The sequence below is a fragment of the Excalfactoria chinensis genome, chromosome 11, assembly GCF_039878825.1.
Source record: "Excalfactoria chinensis isolate bCotChi1 chromosome 11, bCotChi1.hap2, whole genome shotgun sequence".
Classification (NCBI taxonomy): Eukaryota; Metazoa; Chordata; class Aves; order Galliformes; family Phasianidae; genus Excalfactoria; species Excalfactoria chinensis.
The window spans coordinates 8603040-8625665 of record NC_092835.1 but is presented as its reverse complement, the minus strand read 5'-3'; the positions used below and the strand labels follow the sequence as shown (position 1 = coordinate 8625665).

Sequence of the window (22626 nt, the reverse complement as noted above, 5' to 3'; positions counted from 1 at the left end):
AACAGGAAAGGAGAACGTGATTTATTTTATTGGACGAGTCTTCAGAGAATAGCGAAGGAAAGCAGCCATACCTTAGTTGGCCAGAAGTCATGCCAAAAAGGACATGAGTGTGACCTGTGCATGGAAGTATCATCTAGTATTACTGTCATCTGTTACTAAATTCTTTCTCTGTGAAGCAAACAACTTGTAGAGTTCAGAATCAAATTCTGTTCCATTTGATTCATATTTTCACACAAATACTTTACAAAGTGGGTCAATTAAGACTATTAAAGAAAGGCTAGTATTTAACCATTTATGATTATGTAAATAATGACACTATCTTTACTATTAAAAAATATATATGAATATATTTTGAATGTATTAAGAAGTGCTCTGTTCTAGGATCTCAGCATACACAAAAGTGCTGAAAGTACAGAAAATGACTGAGAAAAACTTGAACTTGGAGCAACATTTTAGAAGCTGAAATCTAAGTCTATTTGCTTTTATGATATATTTCATTGCAGATGTGATCTTCAAAACAGGCAACAATTAAGGAATGAACATTACCAATTTGTTTTTGAAACAGGATGTGCAATTTTCTTTCCAGACAAATATAAATAAAGAACATCGTAAAAACTGATGAAACAGAGGTAGATTAAACTGCGTGAAAATTTATAAACAATCTAAACCACTGCTCATCAATTACACTAATTTAAATTGTTCTAATCCTCTTGCCTGTTTCTCCCACAGCATAAACGTTATTATTTTGTCCAGAATTTGGCCTGGAAAATGTAAGCAATGAGCAGGGTGTTGGCATGATAATCTAAGAGATGATTTACTTCACCAATTTTATGTTTTTCATTGCTTGAAAGTCTGAACGTACCACATCTAACATTACCCATTCACATGCTGAATCAGCTCACAAGCACCAATATCTTAAATTATACCAACACAGAAGATAGACGAGTGGGTGTTGTTAGTATACTGAGACAATTGGAGATGTTTACTTTATGTTTAGCAGAAGGGGAGATCTTACTGCTGTCCCCAACTACAGAATGGGAAGATGCACAGAAGACAGATGCAGACTCTTTTGGTTAAAATACAAGCCAAAAAAGAATTGAGCCAAAGTGCATAAAATGGATTGAAGTAGAAAGATGGCAACTCCTGTTTCCCTTATATCTACAAGAGAGATACCAAATAGAAATGAATGCTATTACATGCAAACCATTAAAAAGAAAAATCCTTTAAAACAATCAGATTACAGCTCACTCTATTAAAGGTTTCAAGGGAAGGAATTTTGCAGATGTCAACAATCCAGGTGCTTCTTTGCAGATGCATATGGCCACACTGACATGCTGTGTGTATCTTGACTGGAATTGCAATATTAGTCTCATCTGATTTACACAAAGCAACACTTCACAACAGAAGCATCTGATCCAAAAGCTTAAGCATGCAGCATAGCAATAAAAACCAACAACAAAGGAAACAGAAGCTTCTGCAAAGAACTAAACAGAAACAAATTTCAAAAGTATGTTCTATACTGAACATTTTTTCTTTCAATTAATAACACAAAACCTACTGTGGAAGGAAGAAACAAGTAAGCTACTCATTCAAAATGCAGAATGACTATGGACTGATATGACATACATCTTCACTCATGAGTAAACACTTGCTAACTCACTTGTGGCTATGCCACTTGTGATTTATCAGTCTCCTCGCTCCTGAAGATAAATGTCATATCAAACCTCAGCTATCATGTAATCTGGCAGCATTAACTTAGAATGTTCATGCTTTCATGGGCCTAGAATTCATACTTACCATTACTGAACATGCTGTAATAGTAAAAGAATTTTTCAACAGTGCCTCAAAATTTACACATACATGATTACCGCTTTCCTCCCAGAGAAAAATAGAATAAAAATATTACTTTTTGAAGGAGCATAAGATTTCTTATGTAAAGATGACAATGCTGCCTTATTGAGTTTTCAAATCAGTAATGAAGTAAACAAAAGCCATTGTGACACTTGTCCGACCTGCTCCCCAGTGTAGGAGGGCTGTTCTGAAAGTAATGTTGGCCCATGATGGCAGAGGTGGATGCTGGTGTGGCATTAGTTACTGAGCCTTTCCACCAATATTGAATTTCTCCATGCACAAAAAGTGGAATCCACCAACACTCACTGACATTTGCTGAACATTTATGGAGCCCAAACAGTGGACATGAGCACAGTGAGGTGGTGGGTGATGCGTTTCAGCAGTGGCAACAGTGACAGTGGGTCACCTCCATCGGTGCAGATTTTTAGAAGCACTACATGCAGGTTCTTGATCACTGCTGGTGAAAACACACAGCTGATGAAGGTGACTACATGGAATAACAGTGGTTTGTAGATGAGAATTTGCTGTAACATTGTTACTGTGCTCTTTGAATCCATTGCAGTTTCCATGGAAATTAGCAGGCATTACTTTCAGAGCAACCTACTAAGAAGTCACTAAACTGTATTTCAAGCAGGCATACAACTTTCAAACTATAGGTTTTGATCCGACTGAAGATCACACATTTTTATATAAATTTTCTTGTACACCAACTCAAAGCTTGCAACTAGGTATTTATTAGTTCATTAATATAAACTACTTCTTTTATCCAAATAGGCAACTTCTACTCTTCAGTTTCTAAGACACCTTGTACATAAGACAAGAACAAAATCATTTCTTGTGAGTCACTGAAGAAATGTACAAATTACACTCCCCTAGAAGCACAATTCTGATGACAGAAAGGCTTCAGCAGAGACTTAAAACAAAGCACAGTATCCCCACATAACATGATGCTTATTCTGCCACTGTATTTTATTTGCATACTCGGTTGCTCTATCTTATCTTCTAAAAGACTCCAACTAGACCTGCACAGTCTATAGGTTAGTTTATGTAATCAGATTATCTAATTAAATTTGTTTTAAGATGAATCAGTTCAAGTTTCTTTGGGTTTTTTTATCATATAAATTCAGTAAGTGGCTTCAACCTCCAGAAATATTTCTTGTAACACTGTAACAGCACAACATGTAAGGTGCAAATCAGTCTCCATTATTCAATCTACTTACAGCTTCAACACTTCTAATAACTAAAAACAACCTTTATCATTCACAGAAATCACAATAACACCTAGACTTAGGCAGGCAATGTCTGCATATATCAGCATATGAAGAGCTTTTGCCTACTGAGGATGACAATTTAGAGAAACTTTGAACATTGCACTTAGAACAATTACAGAAATTGATTGCTGGCTTATCTCATTAGTGTCTCATCAATAAAATATTAGCCCAAGACTTATCCACATTTCCCCAGCTGGTAGTAGCTACCATTTCTAATAGAATTGCCTATCTCTTATACAACACAGATTTGTCATAGTTTTAGAAAAGGATGCACACCTTACAAGACAGAAAAATACAATCCTCTCATTCATCTGTGTCAGCACTACAGATTTTAATGATCAAGTCTCCTTTAGTGCAATCTAAATTGCAAGCTGAGCAGTACACAGAGAAGTCTCTAGTTGTGAGAAACCACACTGGAAGAAGTATCACCACATTAGAAGAGCCACAAGCCACATGAACTGGCCCTACAGACAGAACTTATATACAACATGAAGTGAAGATGACTATGATTTAACATCTCAGTATCTTACACAGTACTAGGTTCACTATATGTACACCAAATCAGGACAGTAACAGCTCACACATCTTAGTCCCACTGCTGAATTGTACAGACATGCTCTTTGTCTTACACTAATTTCTATCTAAATTATCAGCAGGGATGCTTCATTAGCAATGAATAACATGTGAAGACAATGCAGCTTTACCCTCAAATGTCTCAGTTTTGCTGGAATGCCTTCTTATACATTTCATATTGCTTTCCTGGAAAAATTCTGCTTTCCCATCAATTTAACATTCTTTGTGTTTGTTTTGTTTTAAAAAAGCAAAATCTTGCAAAAACAAATCAGAATAACTTCTGACTGATTTTTCCAAAAATGCTAAGAGATGGAGTAACTCGATCACTACTGAATGCAGAAGGACAGTATTTCACTGACTTTAAAGAAGAACATTCTTTAGAGAAGAGCATTCTCCTACTGTAATGCTTTTAAAGAACATCATTCTGACTAATGTAATTCAAACAGTATAAGATGAGGTGCTCTGAAAGACTCAATGCATGCAGTGATAAAGATTAATATTGTATCTTCCCAAAAGTGTTGTGGATTATTGCCTAATACTGACCCCTTTGTAAAACAGAAAAGTCAAAAGAAATGAACAGCTAACAAATTATCCATGTTTTAAGATGAAAATGGATACTGTAACTGGCTGGTTTGAGAGATCTGTATTCCAAAACAGGCTTGCCCTTCTGCAGCTGGACAGTCTGCATAGCCAGCTGGAACTTTCTCCATTGAGCTTCAGGCTTGGAGAGTCTGGAGCTCAGCCAGTTTCCTTCATCAGTGCTGGCTGCCCTCAGGCAAGCCAGCTGTAATCTTCCTCTTCCGGAAAAGTTCCAGGCAAGATTGCCAGGAGTTCTTTGCTGTGCTCTGATTTTGGGAAGCACTAAGAAGTGTGAAGAGCGTTATCACTATCACTACAAAAAAAGTCAATACTTACAAACAACTATTAGCATGATATGAGATGATGTTGGGTTGTCTGCTTGGCACATGAGACGATGGCTGTTGTGGAATGTAGGATTTTTTATTCAGTATCTCCTATTATTTGATGCTGCTTTTGTCTGTACAGTACTAATCTGAGGGACATTAAAAAGTGTTTGATTAACGTAATGTTTGGTTCTATTAATCAGTTTTGTAACTGATAAATTAAAAACAAATACAGAAGCCAAAATACAGCTTTATTTTACAATAAAGCCAACAAATTTTCATTTATGTATTCATTCTCCATTAAATATTTTCTAGAACTATTAAGGATAATTTTGCTCCAGTTTGCCACCTGAAAACAGAGATGTCACCTCACGTATCCAGTATGATTAAAATTTATCTCTAGATTTATCAGCTCCCTACAGACTGAAAATTTCGTTTGCCCACCAGACCAGTCTCTTCAATGCAGCTGTCATTTCCCTCATGTTGCATATGTTCGTCAAATGACAAAGCAGCTCTTCACATGGTTAGTCTCTACACCAAATAATGTCACGATTGCTTGTTTTCTATATGCACGGGCACGTCTGAGAGGGAGAACATATGTGAATGTTAAGACCTGAATGAATTTGGATTTATTCCATCCAGAAAATATTCCAGAAGAGCTTACTTATCATAAGAGAAAATCTTTGAACTGCTCTTTGTTCTACATCAGTGTTTCTCACAGGTGGAATGTAGCCTGCCCAACGGTCACAGGAGTGCTCAGAGTGGGTTGCAGAACACTGAAAAAGTAGTGCTAGGTGACAGTGGCTTTGCCCTCAGATTGTGATGTGAGAGCAGACCAAATGTAGTGGCCACAAGCATTTATACCTGTAAGGAACCTAGTAGCTGCTGTCAGAAATTTGCTTTCTGCAGGTCAGACACTAATTTGTACACTGACTGCCTGTAATCAAAACCAGTTACATTTCCCCTGCCTTGAAGAACAAATGCTACTGTCAATTCAGTCTTACAAGATGTAGACAAGCAGGAGCTAAAAAAAGTCTAAGAAACACTTCTCTAAATAATAAAACAGTCCAGAAGAGGTGGAGTGAAAACATCCCAGAAAAGAAAATCACATGGCTGAATGGAAAGCAGTCAAGTAAAGGTGTAAAACATCCACATCCTCTGTGTACTACAAAAGCTGAAGTAGGGTGTCTAAAAACCAAGTCAGATGTTCTTACACCTTAAAACTCTGCTCACAGAAGGCTGGTAAAATTATATTAATTTCAATTTCAATTTAGTAATTTAACTGCCAGGTGTAAGGTTTGAAAGACCCGCGTTTTCAAACTGTGTACTGCCACTTTTAATTAAAAATAATAATAAACATTCTCCCTCCATGCCTCCTAAAACCTATTACATTTATAGAGCCTATAAATTCAAGGATAGAAGGTGTTACAACATCATACCTGCACTTCTGAATCTAGATAATATGAACTGTTCCAGCTCAACACACTTTCTGGAACTCGCTCATTTAATTTTGAAACCTAAGCCAAGTAGTTCACACACCTATACATAGAAACTGCAGACCAAAATTCTACATCTTTGTTTAGAAGGATGATGATGCCTTAAGCACTCAGAGTCTTCATAAAAATTCCAAACATGTTTTAATTGCAAGTGTACACACACTCAAAGGATCTTAAGCAACAAGACAAACTCATCATCCTCTCAATAACTGAGTATGCTTTGCCCTGTTGGTAATACCTCTGCAATTAACAAATCTTATCATGTAGAACTCCAACCTGCAGAGTACGTTTCAGTAAATGAAGTACAGAAAACAAAACACACTGATACAAAATTTTATAACTACATACAGAATAGTTGAAAATGAGTTAGCAAATTTTAATGTTCTAAAGGAAGAAAAGCAATATATCTAAAATTATACTCTTACCTATAATCTTATTAAGTTTTCTGCTCTACATCTGTAATTAATTCAAATTCTACTGTGATCATATAACAGCCATATTTCAGAAAAAAAGGCCACACAAGCTTTTCTTAAATTTAAGATATGTTAATAATGCAATCTAAATTAATGGTTCAGCATGTATGTAAACAACCGTAAAATGAACTGCTACTGCACATCAGAGAACTTGATATAGAAAGTATTTCCCAAACTAATTGAAATAAAAATAACACTAAAAACTGCTATTTAGTCTGTATACAACAGTACCTACCAGTTGAGAACTCTGATTTGACTGTACCACCTTAACCTGAGGAGGCTGCACTGTATTTGATACAGAGACTGTGCAAATGTTGTTTGGTTGCCTTATTCCTATTGTCTGCGTCGTGACAATGGAGGAAATACTTCCAGAGGCAGATTGAGGTATAACTTGTGATAACTTGGTTGGTTGAAGCGACTGCTGAGACGGCTGTCCTTGCAAAACTGAATGTTGGCTATTCAGTAATGATTGTCTCAATGCAGGTAGACTTTTCTAAAAACAGAAAAAAAAGTTCATGAAATATCAAATTTACCAGGTTGCCTGAAATAAAATCTTCTGAAATTTGCTGTAAACCTAACTAAAAGGTTATATCTTTATTTCCAATGGTACAAACAACTTTAGCATGAAAAAGAAAATATACTGAACACATATGAGGGAAAGCTCAGTTTATAATTTCAGTAAGCTTTCAATTTGTATTTAGCAACTCTGCAGACACTGACATGCCCTAATTCCACTATCATGGTAAAATATAATCCTCCTCCCCAAGTTAAGATCATCTAGAACTTGTAGCCTGGGTCTCTGGAAGGGCAAAAAATTGAAAGAGAAAAGGCAGAACAGTAAGAACAACCTAGTGAATGCTAGAAGTAAGCTGTACCAATTTACTTCTCCTGACATGCCTCCAGTATCTAGAACATGATGATTGAACTGTTGTTCCCCTGCAGCAATAGTTGTTTACTGTATTACTACTGATCTAACGTATTCTGACTGCATTAGAAAAGTGTGCTTTACATGTTCAGACCAGTTCAACCAAAAAATACAGTTCCAAAAGGCTATACCGTACCTTCATGAATAAACTTTTTACTATTTAAGTGGTAGTAGTGTTCTTTTGAAGTGCTCTCCCTCAGGCAGCTGTAGAACACGAGTGTTTAACTCAAGCTATAGCCCTTTCTAAATTTCTAATATTTATTTAAAATTTAACGTTTGGTGCCAAGAAAGGACTTCAAGCAAAAGAAACAAGTTAAAACTTGTGTTCAAGCTAAAGTGACTGTAGAATAAGAGCAAGAAAGAAAAAAGGGTTAATGATAACTTGAAAAAGAAAAAACAAAAAGCAATAGGAGACAGTTCTGAACAAAAGATGAAAAGAGAAGAAAAAAAGAGGAAATCTTCGCTAAACTGAGAATTTTTGGATGAGAAGAAAAATGCTTTCAAAACAATAGCTGCAGATTTGTTACAGCATAATTAAGCATGGTTTGCACGTGTCTAATCTTGCATAGGGAAGCTATTTTAGGTAATGTAGGAAAAAAAAACAGAAGTTAAATTTACCCCTCCTGTAGGATCAATAAATCTGTTTGGAAACTCATTAGAATTTCTATATGAAGAGTTCCAGATCACAGGCAGAATCAGCTTATCGGTTATTTCCATGGTATTATGCAGTTCAGTTTTTCATCATCACAATTGCACATGAATTGAAAGTTCTAAATATCTCAAAGATTACAATAAAGAATATGGAGAATTTGAAGCATTCCACAGACCTTGTAATTCTTCCAGTGGAAATGGTGTGCTTTACAGAAATGGACTACACAGAAAGCTTGACACATTTTAACAGTAAAGAAACACTACAGAATAAACATCATATCATTTCTAAACAAAGCTGTAACAACTTTTATAAACAAATCTGGTTAATAAATTGTTCTAGTTCAAGGCTACTCAAGCAGTAAGCTCCAGATCAGCTCTGGACCACACATAAATTTTGCCTAAACCTAAACCAGGGTTTCAAACAGAAGATCTCCCTCTTTCTTACCGTTCTCTCAGCCTGCTGGGTGCAGCTAACTGGGGTACATAGCCAAGGCTCCCAGTCAGGAAGGGAATAAGCAGCACCTGGCTGGCCTGACAGAGGTGAGTACTGCATAAGTTTCAGCTGAGCAGATTTCAGTAGAAACCCTCACCTCAAAGTAAATGTTGACTACTCCTGCTTTAGACAGGTGAAATTAATTCCACTTAAAAAACATTCTCTAAAACTCAAAGTACTAACATTTCCACTGAAATAAATTCATCTAAACAATATTCGCATTACCTTAAGGAAAGGTACAAGATATGGCTGAGGAGATGATTTGAGTTCTGATTGAAGGCGGCCTGTAAATTCTTCTGGATCAATCTTTGCATCCTTGGAGAAAAAAAAGAAAAAAGGAGAAAAAAAAAACAGCAATCAAAAACTGTCAACAATTCAGTTTTGTTGTTCAGTTGTTTTTTCAGATAGTGAGAACAAGTTCACATATGTAAAAATGTCCACATGTGGTATACATATGTATTTACATACACACACATATTTACTTGATTCTTGATTTCTTTTAAAAAAATATTAATCCAAACAGAGGTTGTTGAAGTAGAGTGACAGGTGATTACAAAATATGCCAGATCTTATAATAAGAAAACAGCTTTACTTGATTCCAAAGACAGTTATAAAGGTCCGGTTTAAATTAATGGAATATATGTATACATATATGCATATATTAAAAGTACACATACATAAAAACATTCACCTACACATACATATATTCATAAAATGTAAGCTTATAAATATATGGATTATATTATACATATATACACTAGTTTACTAAGTAGTAAATACAGGAGAACTGTATAATCCAGATATATTTTTCAGACACTTCCAGTACAATCAGGTTGTTAGACAGACAGAGAAAAAGAAACAAACCAGAACAACATCCATTAAATAAATATCTTTCATATATACGTGCTCAATTATTACAAGACACACTAAGTAGCTATCTTTATTTAGTTACTGTTTCTTAGTTCCATGGAAAACTTAGAATGAGTTTTTACTGGAACCATAGAATCTTATTGCCTAATCATTCCTACCTGAAATGTTTTAAGAGTTGTTTAAACTATACAGGTTTCTGTCAATGAATTCAAAGAAATAGTTATCAACTACTTTCAAGTGCAAATTCTTTGAAGATTGATACCATTTAAGAAATTTGACCATTTGTCCAACTGTTTGCAGTGCATTTATATAACTCTGAACTATCTGGTGCACTGAAGACTACTCTAGTTAACCTTTTTTCCAAGCTCAAGGATTCTGTTCAGGTGAAAGATGGCTTTTCCTCTAGAAATTCACTCAATGTTAAGGCTCTATACAGGGGCATCTACCTGGAGAACTGCTTAGACTCTGTAGATTAGCACAGTACTTTTCCTTCTGTTCTTGAAACTCTCAATCACATTGTGCAGATTTCTACATTCATATTGTGGTTAAAACATTAATCAGCTTTTTACCTTTTTCAGAAAAGGTCATGGTTTGGAGGCAAACTTAATGAATCCTCAAGGAAAAAAAAAAAATATATATATATATTTTTTTTTTAACCTAAATTTTCCACACAGACCAAAGAATTATCTATCAAAACAAGATTTTTGATTAATCCATACTAAATATTCTGTTGAATTTCCCCTTTCGGAATATAAGAGAAAGTCTACCTTATCAGATTTTTGAAATATACAGAATAACAGAATATCTGCATTTTGATGCAGCTCAACTCCTTTCCCTATATTACAGCAACAGTTTTCAGCATACGTTACTCATGCATAAACAATGAATTTAATGGATAATTAACATTAGTGAAAGGTAACTAAATATTTACCAACAAATCCTGAACCAGAGCTTTCACATTGCGGGACGTTTCTGGAGAAGGTGAATTATGAGAAGCAAGCTTTATAAGAGTAGCTAAAAAGTTTTTGCATTTTTTCACATTCTCCTGCATTTCCTGCAAAAGACAAAGAAAATTAAAATCAGACACACGCTATTTTCCAAGTATGATCCCTGTAAATTCCAATCACCATAAACAGAGAAAATGATTAAATTGTTCCAATTCAAGCAGGAGATATTGCATGTATAACAGCAGCTATATTACTATTGCTGTCAGTTACCTGACATTTTCTTTGTTTCTTATTTAGCTTATTTTAAATGTTTATTATTTAACATCATACTTCACAATGACTAACAGAAGTCAGTGAAAGAAATATTACCTATCTTACAGTCTGACTTGATAGAAGTAACTATAAATGCAAGAACTAACATAACAATTTGTTACAGATGCATTCTCCTTTGGAATGCACAGTGTAAAGCATTCCCTAAATTACCCTAATTTGTTAAATTATTGATTCAATTGTACAAAGCAGCAACAACAAAATCAAATTAGAAATCATTCAAATTCTACCATATCCAATGTTTTTCAACAGCATAAGATCAGATTCTCTTATTTTTCAAGATATTTCTATATGTCGTAATTTGGTCCTAGGACTCTGCAAACCAGAAACATGGCACTCCAGCTTAACCATAGATGTTCACTTATTTATGAATATATGGCAAGATGGAGAAAACCAGCCACTCTCAGAATTTGCATCCCACTTAACTGAAATGAGTATCATAGAATCATAGAATCACAGAATGACCCGGGTTGGAAGGGACCTCAAGGATCATGTAGTTCCAACCCCCCTGCCTAGCAGGGCCACCAATATTTTAATACTTACCTGTGATACAACTGTAGTTCCAGGTACAGGAGAGCTTGGTATGACTTGGGGCTGTGCTGGCACTTGTGCTGTTGTATGAGGTGGAAGCGGGAGCCGAGGCTGACTCTGGTTTTGTGCTGCAGCTTGGGTTTGTCCACCAGTAATTACTGCAGGCTGTTGAGATGTTGGTGTTCCCGTTGATACTGTAGTCTTGAATAAATTTTGAGCATTTGTTGTAGCTACTGACACCTATGAGTGTTTTATGTTGGAAAACAGATCATTCTTTTAAATCTTTCACCCAACCACAAAGTTCTTAGAAGTCTGACAAGAAGATTTATTTCAAGTACACCTTCACTGACAAAATAAAAACATTTATTTATCATAACACTAATTTTGTTATCCACAAAAATCAATGTACAATTAAAAATGAGTTGTTAATACCCAGTCCTTTAAGATGATTGTTCTGATATTATTTCTTTTATTCAACTTTTTGTAGATTTTCCCTTAACATAAGCAAGATAATTCCCAGTGATCTGTTGTCATGTCATCAGGTTTACAATGCTCTATACCACAGTTACAGCCCAGACCCAGATTACACAAACACATAACACAGTTTCACAACCTAATTTGAGCCCAAGGGCTGCACATGTGCTTTAGCCTTTGCAAACAGGCTTTGCAAACTGTCTTTAACATAGCTGGGCTATAATATTAATATATAAATATATAAATAGCTGTAAAGATCCTGCTGCACACTCCTCAATCTCAGAAAGCTGGAAAGTTTATCAGACTGAACAGGGAACCACATACACACACTCAGTCCCGTTCAGCACTGACATGATCTGACTAAATATGCCACCCTTCCCAGTGCCAAAGTCTCAAACAGACACACCAAATGGCACTGCAGAAACTGGAGAGCTCAGCCAGGTGGCACAGCATGCTGCTACTAGGACTTCTTGATCCAAACTACCTGCAGAGTTTTGGCACAAACACAGAACAAGCTGACCCAGGAACTGTGGCACTGACGACCATGCAGCCGCAGACACCACAGTTCTTGACAGGGGACAAACCTAGTGCTATGTGTCCATCACTGAAATAATGTTAACGAGCCAAACTGATTTTTTACTTTAATACTCATTATTTCCAATTAGCTAGGAAACAACACCAAATAAAATATAGCCTATCATCCAACACCAGCATAAAACAGACAGTCCATCAATTCATAACTGATTTTTATGCTTGTGATAAAATTAAATGGATTAACATTTCTCATTAAAATTCACATTAGGAAAACCAAATGACTATAAACAAAAACTTCTTCCTCCATCTTTTGCTTTTTATATTCTCAGTACTTACTGTGGTATGTGAAAGAATAGAACCTCCTGGCAGAGTCGCAGCAGCTGGAGCACTAACAGGTGTCGCAGTTGCCTGAACAACTTTGGCTTGCACTGGAAGTCCAAGGCGGACAGTAGATGTGGCTACAGAAGTTGGTTGCTAATAAAGGAAAAGTAAGCAAATTAATTATTAATTATATGTAGTACTTATATGTAATTATACATCAACATGCGAGTTTCTAATTCGCAGGACACATACTGGTTCTTTTTGTATACACTTACTTTTTCTATGAATTTTTCTCAAAGAAAATTAAGACTGGGACAAAGTTTGGGCAGCAAAAATATATTTATTTTCCAGATGAATACACCAATCAGTCCAGCAACACCAGCTACTGGATATCTAACTTCCGTACTTGGGGAATAAATCAATTTTTAAAATCTACCTGACATCTGAAGAAAAAAAAATGCAACTTTTTTTTTTTTTTTTTGTCTGTCTCTGTTTTGCTTTGTTTGTTTGGATAGTTCTCAAGATTTTTTTCTCTTGAGTTAGGATATCTTTCATGCTGAGGTAATAAACAGCATCATCACAAATAGGTAGAACTGTCTGTCTCTATAGAAGCATTATCATAAATGCTTCTTAGGATTTAAAATGCCATATTTCTTTTCTCAATTGTACAGAAGACCACTAGCTTCAATTTCACTGCTCATATGAAACTATATGTACATGAAGAATGCTTGCATTTATGAATATGAATACTGCATATCCTGTTCATTTGCTTATGATCAGTTTCTGAGCTAAAAATCCCTATGCTGCCAGCACCCTTCTGGTCAGTGACTGCTTACAGAAGTGGGGATTTACAAAGGAGGGAGATAACCAAGCAAACTTCTGACATCACTCAGCTCCAAGAAGGATCTGCAGTCAGAACTCTACATAGCTCAGATTACTAGCCACAGAATTTTCCTCAATTAGTAAATGTTCTCAATTCATCATAAGAATATGCTCTGGGGAAAAAAATTGCATATAATTAAAACATGAAACTTCAGTATCATAATTGTGTTATCCAACTAAGTGTGCAGCACATTCCATACACAATACTCCACTGTGCCAGACCACGTGAGTGAGCTGCGCAGTGTTAAGCCTGAATGCATCCTATTTTAAAAATCACTGGCGACAACAGCTTTTGATACAAAGTTTCAGTAAAATCTATTAATGAGTTGGACATGAAGAAAAAGCCTTACTACCAAAGAACTGCAAAGAAATTAATGCAACTTATTACTACCATGGTTCCAAATCTCAAACATATTAAAAAGTCAAATGAGAATTGAGTGGATCAGAAACATCAGAATCTCCCCTAGGTTATTTCCAAGCATCATGAAAATTGTATTAAAATGACAACCATGAGTTGCCAGAAGACACTGTAAGAACTCCCAACACAAACACATCAAGATCTAGTAAAATAATTAGGATTTAGAAGCTATCAGCTGCCTTTTCTACGAAGGGAAAACTGTAAATAAGTCAACAGAAATACATGGGGAAAAAAAACACCAAAATAACTATCAGTGCTGTATAAGAAAATCATAAACCAATGTATCGAGCTCCTACAGGAACACAGAAGATTTTGGAATGATCTTTAAGTAACAACAGCTAAGGTTTGGTACAAGAGTAATTAAACTCCAAAATTACTAACAAAGACCAAGGAAGGGATGTATTTTCAAATGTAGTGTATTATTTTTGAACAGATGCATCATGTATTTTGCATTTCCTAAATATATAAATGTAATGTTTAAGAGGCTTTTCCACTGCACCTGTGAATTATCATGCAAAGAAAACAGGACGTGAATGAATACTCCACTACAGATCTCCACAGGGACACTTGAGAATACTTCAGATAGCAAACCAAAGAATCTGGTGGGTAAAGGTATGTAAATTTTGGCCCTAAGGTTATATTCTACTCCTGCCTCAATGGCACAGTGTTTGTGCTGCTGCACAATTATTCTATTGCATGCAAATACAGATAACCTAATATGAATACTCCTATGCCATACACTTAGGAGTGTGCAACTTGAAAAGTGGAGTTATAGTGACTCGATATGGTCATGGCTGCAACTGAGGACAGTGAAGTCAAAACACAAAAAGTTAAACATTATATTTAATTGTTCACTTAATAACTTCATTTTCTACTTATAAAAAGAGGCTAATAATCCCCTCGACCGTATTGTTGGGAAAGTTACTGAAAGGGTAAGCACTGCAGAAGAAACCCTGTTTAGTTATTAATACCTACTTCAAAAAGATGCTTAGAAACTAAGCAGCAAATGAGCTTGAAGCAATCCACTGAACAGCTGAGGAAGAAATGGCACATAATTCTGCACAAGGTTGTTGAACCTACCCATCTTAGGAATTAAGAAAAATAGTAACATGATAATGGTAAAGCGCACACACACATGGGACCCACTACTACATTGCTCAGGAAGTCAGCACTTCCTAATCTTTGCAAGCTTAATTTTAATTCTACTAATGTTTGGGAGTAGGCATGATACTTTAAGAAGCTGAAAAATTATAAGTTAACACTATGAAGGGTAAACAGCAGAATGCATGGAAAGGAAAATGGTTCTGTGGTTGGAGCACAGCCAAGATGTTGGCATTTCAACCTACCTGCCCTGCTAACACAGATGCCTTTTCCAGAATACTGTATGAGAGGAACCAGCCTCAAAACTGTCTATACAAAAATACTATGGGATATTTAATTTGATAATAAAGTTAATGAACTTCAGGAAACAACAAAAATTTCACAATTTGCTAACAATTTATTTAGAAGTAAAACAAGCATTTATCGGGAAAGCAGGATGGATGTGAAACACAGGAAAAATAAATACACAAACCAGAAAAAAAATGTCAAAATTATAAAACAAGAGAATTACAAATAAAGTCAAAGTGTATCATCAGAACTATCTCAGACTTGATAGGCTCAGCTTTAGGGAGAAGAGCTTCTCAAACATCAATAATTTGAGACCTCATGATGGCAAAGGCCAAGCTGCTGCTTAACACCGCTCTCCTCTGTATGATGCTCACTTCTTTCTTCTTGCTGTCCAGAAGCACTTTAATTTTGTAACTAAATTCAAATAATTTCAATTGAAAAATTTATGCTTCTCCTTTTAGGTTATGAAAGTAAAACTAACAGGGTATTACAGTCCTGAAAACCAGCAAACAAGTATGTGTCACGTCAGAAGCATGAAAAGCCATCAACTGCACAAATGAGAAGCGCAGATAAACAAAAGAAGCTCACCAGAGAAAAACTAGATGGCAGCACCTACCCATTTTTCATAATTTTGCAAGCACAGGCTTCCAAACACGATATGGAGGCAGATGTGTAAAACAAATTAAATAATAATTCCAAAAGTCTTCATCTCTGAAGTATACGGTGATGCAAGTCAACTTGTGCCTTATTGATCTACTTACAGGAGACTCCAGAACAATTTTTTTTCTAAGATAACTGAAGTTCCATCAAATAACAGATCATTCTTAAAGCATTCTGTTCTGAGGTTGTACAGCATGTACAGTTTTGCCAATGTTAATGATTTAATATGCAGAAAAAAAAAAAATATTGATCAAAAAAAAAGGAACTAAATTAAATGTGTAGAAATAAAATAAAAAACAAAGAAAATTACGCACTGTTATTTCAAACCAATATTCACTATAAATTTATTATTTTGTTAAATGTTTTTTTCAAACAAGCATTATCAGTGAGAAAGTACTCACAGTGTAACTTCTTAAATCAACAAAAGTTCATAATAATCCTTCCTAAGAGTAAGTTCCTCCTGATAGAACACGGAACATTTTAAAAAGATAAGATCCTGTTAGCTACATGGAGAAGAGGAATTGTATTCCTAAACTGAAAAATGTTTTCTTCTTCTATATCTGAATATTTGGACATATAATCTCCCTTTAAAAAAAAAAAAAAAAAAAAAAAAAAAAAAGAAAGAAAAAAGAATTGTAGTTAGCTGTAGTGAACACCCCTCTCAGTCATCTACAGCCTTCTACAACCTTATTATTGATCTGAACTGAAATTATTTTAATATACAATTGTACATATTCAAGCCTTTCTTTCATATTTTACTTAAAGAAACCACACACAAATTTAGAAGATCACTGAAATATTACACACACCTTCACATTACAGGTACTTGTCTCTACAACTGCTTTCTCTGCACTATTCTGTTATTTTCAAATGCTGATTCTTCACACCAAGTCCATTCCACTACTTCTGACTGCCCGTCAAATATTGCACATTCTTTTGTGATGCTCCCATACTCTACAGCCTTTAAGCTATGCACTAAACTAACCAGAATTGAGGCCTCTCCCACAAGGTACTTGCTTATTTGATTCATCCATTCTCATTTTTAACTGTAATCAAAAGAAGTAATTTGAATAGGAAAGCCAAGCACCCCAAAGGAAAGAAACACTCAATTTCAGTTTGCAGTGCGGCAGTAATTGCAGTACTATTGCGCCTGGTCTAGATGAAGCTTTTATCTTTGTGCATTTATCACACAGAGTCTGTAACTCGCTGCATAGTTAAAGAAGAGGTTACTGTAGGATGAATGGGAATTCGCATGTCTCAATTTTCCTGAACTTTTCTGTTTGACACTGCAATCACAATCCATACTTTTCTACCCAGGGAAGAAAATATTCTTATATGGAGATATTTGAGCTCTGACCCTTCAGCAAGGCAACACACACTTGTTTTTTAATCAAAGGAAAGAGTTACGCTAAGCTCATACGCTAAATCCTGAGGGAAATTAAACTATGCTTTCTTCTGCTGCTCCTACAGAAAGTTGGCTCTTTCCTCATAGACCGTCCTGGACATAAGCACAGCTGCTGAAGTCACAGGAATTTTCCCTCCCAAACAATTGGGAGAAGATTTATCAAACAGTGAGTGGTCCTGGGATACAGGAAGAAAATCTTGATATATTACCAGGCTAAAGAAGCAGCCTAGAGCCTGCATAGCTGTATATAGCTGTATCAATTGATTAAGTCAATTCCATTTAAGAACACCTAAAACATTTCTTATTTATTTATTTATTTATTTATTGAGAGGAAAGAGATTCACAGAGCTTTCAGTTTTAGAGGCACAAAGGTCTCTTGAAGAAGATGAATCCTGACTGGCTACAATATCATGACTCGAATCTCACCACCTTAAAAATACCCAAATTATTGTATGCTGTGAGGCGTTTACCATTCCTAGGGCTTTGCTGGCCTCTATTCTCGAGCTGTTAATTAACACCAATACGTATAAAGAGATATCTATAATGCTCTGCAGGTTATCTAGCTGGTCAGAATTCTGTAAAAAATAACAACATCATCCTAATACTAGAACTACCTCCCTCAGATTTTTAGCATCTCTACCACGTGAACATGCAGTATCATCAGAGCTAAATTTTTAGAAAAACCCAACAAGTCAGATTACACTATTTCCACAATCTTAACAGCTTCACATGACTCGAGAACACCTGCCTGAGGCCAATGTGATCAGCTCCCAACATCTGTTGTGCACACATAAAATTCCAGTCTTCTAATAAAGACTGAACACATGCAGCCAAGCAGAACTGTATTTTTGTCATAAGATTCTATGTACAATAAAGATGTACTCCTCTTATGTTCTCAAATAACTATTTATTAATATGTAATTTCCTATGAATGTTTCCACTCTGAATTTTAATTCTGAATGCTAGCCACAGCAATTAAAGTTGCACAAAAACTTACAGTATGAAACCAAACCAACTAAACCTAACTCATTTTAACAGACTGAGGTCATATTCTTGGTGCAGTCCCACCCCATGATCTGTTATGCATTTGTACTGTATGCTCATCTCAGAATCCATTCCTAGAGTGTGTGCTATATATTCTGTCGTAGTCAACAATAAAGTGGTGCATTTATTTTAAAAGCAAACGAACAAAACAAGAAAGCAAACAACCAATGACAGACATTCAAACTAATGAATATTGTCCAGATTTTTTTTTGTGTCAAATTACTTAAAAAAAACCAAACAACTGGAAATCAATATAGGCTTGTCAATGTGTTTATTTTCCTGGCATCTCATACTTATCTCTGAAGGATTTTTACAAATCTTCTTACCCTTCCAGATATCACGAATTTAGATATTAACCAGCTGCCTTTTCTGCAGAGTTCTTTTACAATAGTCAATCTAATACTGTGCTTACCCTTTTTTCTGACAGCATTAAGTTCATCAAATGTTTCCAGGCTTTCATGTTCTTATTGAGATACACTCTGTTGAACTACACATTACTCCTATTACATTCACATCTAAAACTTGCATTTTTCTTGGCTGCTCTATGGTTTAGATTACCTCATTTTCAATTATACAATTCTATTCTGGCTTCCTTCTCTTCTGAAAAGTTTACCACTGGTTTTAGTTTTTAACTAAACAATCTTTTAAACTACAAACAAGATGTAAAACACAAAGCATATAATGGGATAGCAATCAAATATTAACACAGGAAAATACACATTCAAGATATTTCAAGAAAGCTACACAAGAATCAATCAAAAATTATAAAGGTATATTTTCCACCCCATTTCACTCAGGGTTATCTATTTCTTCTATAAACAAAGAACTTAGGCAAAACTACCTTTCACTCTGTCCGTAATTATCACAGCACAACAGCATTACACATCTGAAGATGTTTGCCCCTACATCTTAGTAAGATAGTTAAGCAGTGGCCATACATAGTCTGAAGCTGAACAGCACCCTTACAGAATTTTAAACCAAAAAAGTATACGAAGTAATTTAAAATAAATAAATACACAACCTCCACACTCTCCACTGAAACAGTCTGGGGGAGAAAAGCACAGTATCTTGTCAATTCATATTAAAATAGAGTAAAATGTAGTCAAAACATAGACAAAGCTTTAAGTGCAGATCAATCACATCCAGAAGTGAATCAAAGGAATCATATCTTTCTTCCAAATAAAGTATATTACAGAAATTTAATTACTGTGAATTCTGGCATAGAAAGTGCTTTGCTTTTTCGTTTCTGATTTCTAGTAAAATCTAATGATCACATAAATCCATTCACCACACTGGAATATCACAGTGACTCACAGAGGGAACAAAGTCATTTACTAAGTCAGTGGCACATGTTCCAAACTAATTTCTGTCTAAGACTGAGCCTTCTGACCTCCAATGAAATATCAGCCCAAAAAGGTTGAAGAAAACCTGCAAAGTAGATTTTTCTGAAATTTTTAAAAAATATGAAAAAAAAGAAAAAGAAAAAAAAGAAAAAAAAAAGTGCTGAAAAGAAACTGTATTTGAATAAGTATTTCCTGGTTGTCAATTAAAAAAAAAGCGCATGTGCGAGAAGCATGTTTGTCAAAGAACTGATAATGTATGAGATGACAGAGGAGAATGAAACACACAAAAGCAAGGTGAAATCAAGCCAGACATACCTGAGTTGTTGTTAGGCGAAAAACTGGGCCGCTTGTGGGCACTGACAGTCGAGGAGAAATGCTGGTAGGACCTTGTCCCTGTGTCTGTACTTGAGCCTGCATTTGTGCCTGGGCTAGAGCCTGCTGAGGCACCATCACAAGTTGTCCAGCATCCGTGCGCACCAAGACCATACCTAGTGGGAATAAAGTGACAATAACTGTAAAGAATAACATGACAAATCATAAAGAATTGCATAACTATGAAATATGGAATAAAAACAACAATAGCATTGTCCTGTTTGGAGAATTAAAGTTGAAAGAAATAGTCATTAAAGTAAACTATAACAACGGTCAAGTTGCTGAGAACATTTAGTTTGAACATACCAGGGACAATGACAAGAGAGCTCTACTAAAACAACAGCATTAGGGAACGTGTAGATGCAAACATTAAGTCACATTTCTGAGTATACAACATTTGAGATCTAGTTAATGTTTGAGCACTGACACATGAATTTATTCGGTACCTACCATCACTGTACTGGGAGGTTTGGGTGTGAAAAAAAAAACACTGTCACACCCAGAGACCCAACGCAACTAGAAGCATGGGAATTTAAGGAAAATCCCAAGGAATTGTTTTAAATGAACAGAGTACTTTCTGGATGAAAATGAAAATACTTTTGTTTTCTCATAATACGTTTCACAAATAAAAGCCTCTCTACACATCCAGACTTTCCCTTATTGTAACTGTCCTTCTTTTCCACTATCAGCAGGTCTAAAAGGAGCTTCCAATGGCTCAGGTGGCCCCTGAGTCACCTGGACCTTTACACTTAATTCAAGATCGCTACAAGCACATAATGTGCTTTTTCTAGATCAGTCAGAACTAAGAAGCCATTCTCCAGATACATTATCTAAAAAGAATTTTCAAGTTAGTCTCAGAATACATTCCAATCTAACCTAGATGCAAGTAGGATATATAGTACTGTCAAGAAGGACAGGTCTTTCAGGGTCTCGGAAATCTTTCAGTCTGTTAATAACAGAGCCAGGAGTCACTGTTCTTGCAACTTATCTGTACGTATAGATTTCTTCCTGCACATTTGATAACTTTGCAAGGGAAAATAAAGAAGGTAAAAACGTATACTCACTTCTAAGTATTAGCTTCCCGGAAACAAACAAACAACCTCAGTAAATAGATTTTGAAACATACTGAGCACAATTATAATGAGTAACCAAATTCAAAGCAGTCTTTACTTTTATTTCAGTTTCTGACATAGAAACACAGAGCCCATCTCATGATGTTCATCAGTCTCATGATGAACACAACTGAATTGCAGCTGCAATAGAAGCCCTCACTCACCAACTCACAAAAACCACAAACACAAAACACATTTCTGCCACTATGAACTGAAGAGCTGTGGGAACTGAGTTTTAACGTAAAAAGCACACAGAGCTACTGTGAGGACCTCATCCAAAGGATACGATCCCATCTCCCTCAGAGCCTGATGAGGAACTTTTAAAAGAAGAGTTCAACAACAAATCTTAAAACGGTGACTTTCTGGGTGCGTCAGCCCTTCTGACACCAGACCTAATGGTTTGTAGGAAACCCCACAAGCAGATGCTGTGTTGGATATCTGCTGTTCTGGACAAACAAATATTAATACATTGCCCCAATGTGTGGAACAGATACCATTCCTCTGAGTGTCGTGAACCTAATATAAAAATCCTTATAGGATAAAGCCTAGCACACATTAAAAAAAATACACGTTCTACTGGCACTACACCAATTCACATCTGTCTTCACAGAATCACAGAATCACAGAATTATAGGGGTTGGAAGGGACCTCTAGAGATCATCGAGTCCAACCCCCCTGCCAAAGCAGGCTCCCTGCACCACGTCGCACAGGTAGGCGTCCAGGCGTGTCTTGAATATCTCCAGAGAAGGAGACTCCACCACCTCCCTGGGCAGCCTGTTCCAGTGCTCCGTCACCCTCACCGTAAAGAAGTTCTTGCGCACATTCGTGCGGAACTTCCTATGCTGGAGTTTCAGCCCGTTGCCCCTAGTCCTGTCCCCACGCAAACGTGTCCCCACGTCTTGTTAATTACTTTTCCAACCTTGTAAAATTCAATCTGAATTAAAAAAAAAAAAAAAAAAAAAAAAAAAAGAATGGACAAATTAATTGCAACACGAGCCACATGGTTTGAATAAAAGTTGCAGATATAACTGCTTCTACAGACACAAAGATGTCCGTGCAGCAATTTTATATTTTAATCCAGCTTTAAGGACTTGAAAACTATTTTGCAGCACGTAGGAAGTGATCAGATCCTCGGAATTGAGTTAAACATGGAGATTAATTTTTCCTTATTGTCAGCCATGAAAAGATCCAACTCGTAAGCCGGTATGAAATGCTAGAACTGGTTATTAAATGCTAATTAGTAATACTTGCTAAAATAAACTCATTCTAAACTTCTGCATTAGGCAGAAGATCACAATACAAGAGCTTCAATATCAATTAATAACAACGCACAAACTTAAAGAGCAATTAATCAAAAAT

The 22626-nt window shown here is 35.8% G+C and overlaps 1 protein-coding gene across 1 annotated transcript in view; it reads right to left on the bottom strand.

Moving 5' to 3' along the window:
- Nucleotides 1-22626, bottom strand: part of LOC140257111 (transcription initiation factor TFIID subunit 4-like) — a 126736-nt gene that overhangs the window by 101564 nt on the left and 2546 nt on the right. Inside the window, exons 2-7 of the mRNA XM_072346133.1 lie at nt 20099-20271; nt 12658-12795; nt 11326-11553; nt 10437-10559; nt 8861-8950; nt 6802-7059 (exon numbers count right to left, since the gene is read on the bottom strand). Coding sequence (XP_072202234.1) covers nt 6802-7059; nt 8861-8950; nt 10437-10559; nt 11326-11553; nt 12658-12795; nt 20099-20271 — 1010 coding nt within the window. The remainder of the gene's footprint in view (nt 1-6801; nt 7060-8860; nt 8951-10436; nt 10560-11325; nt 11554-12657; nt 12796-20098; nt 20272-22626) is intronic.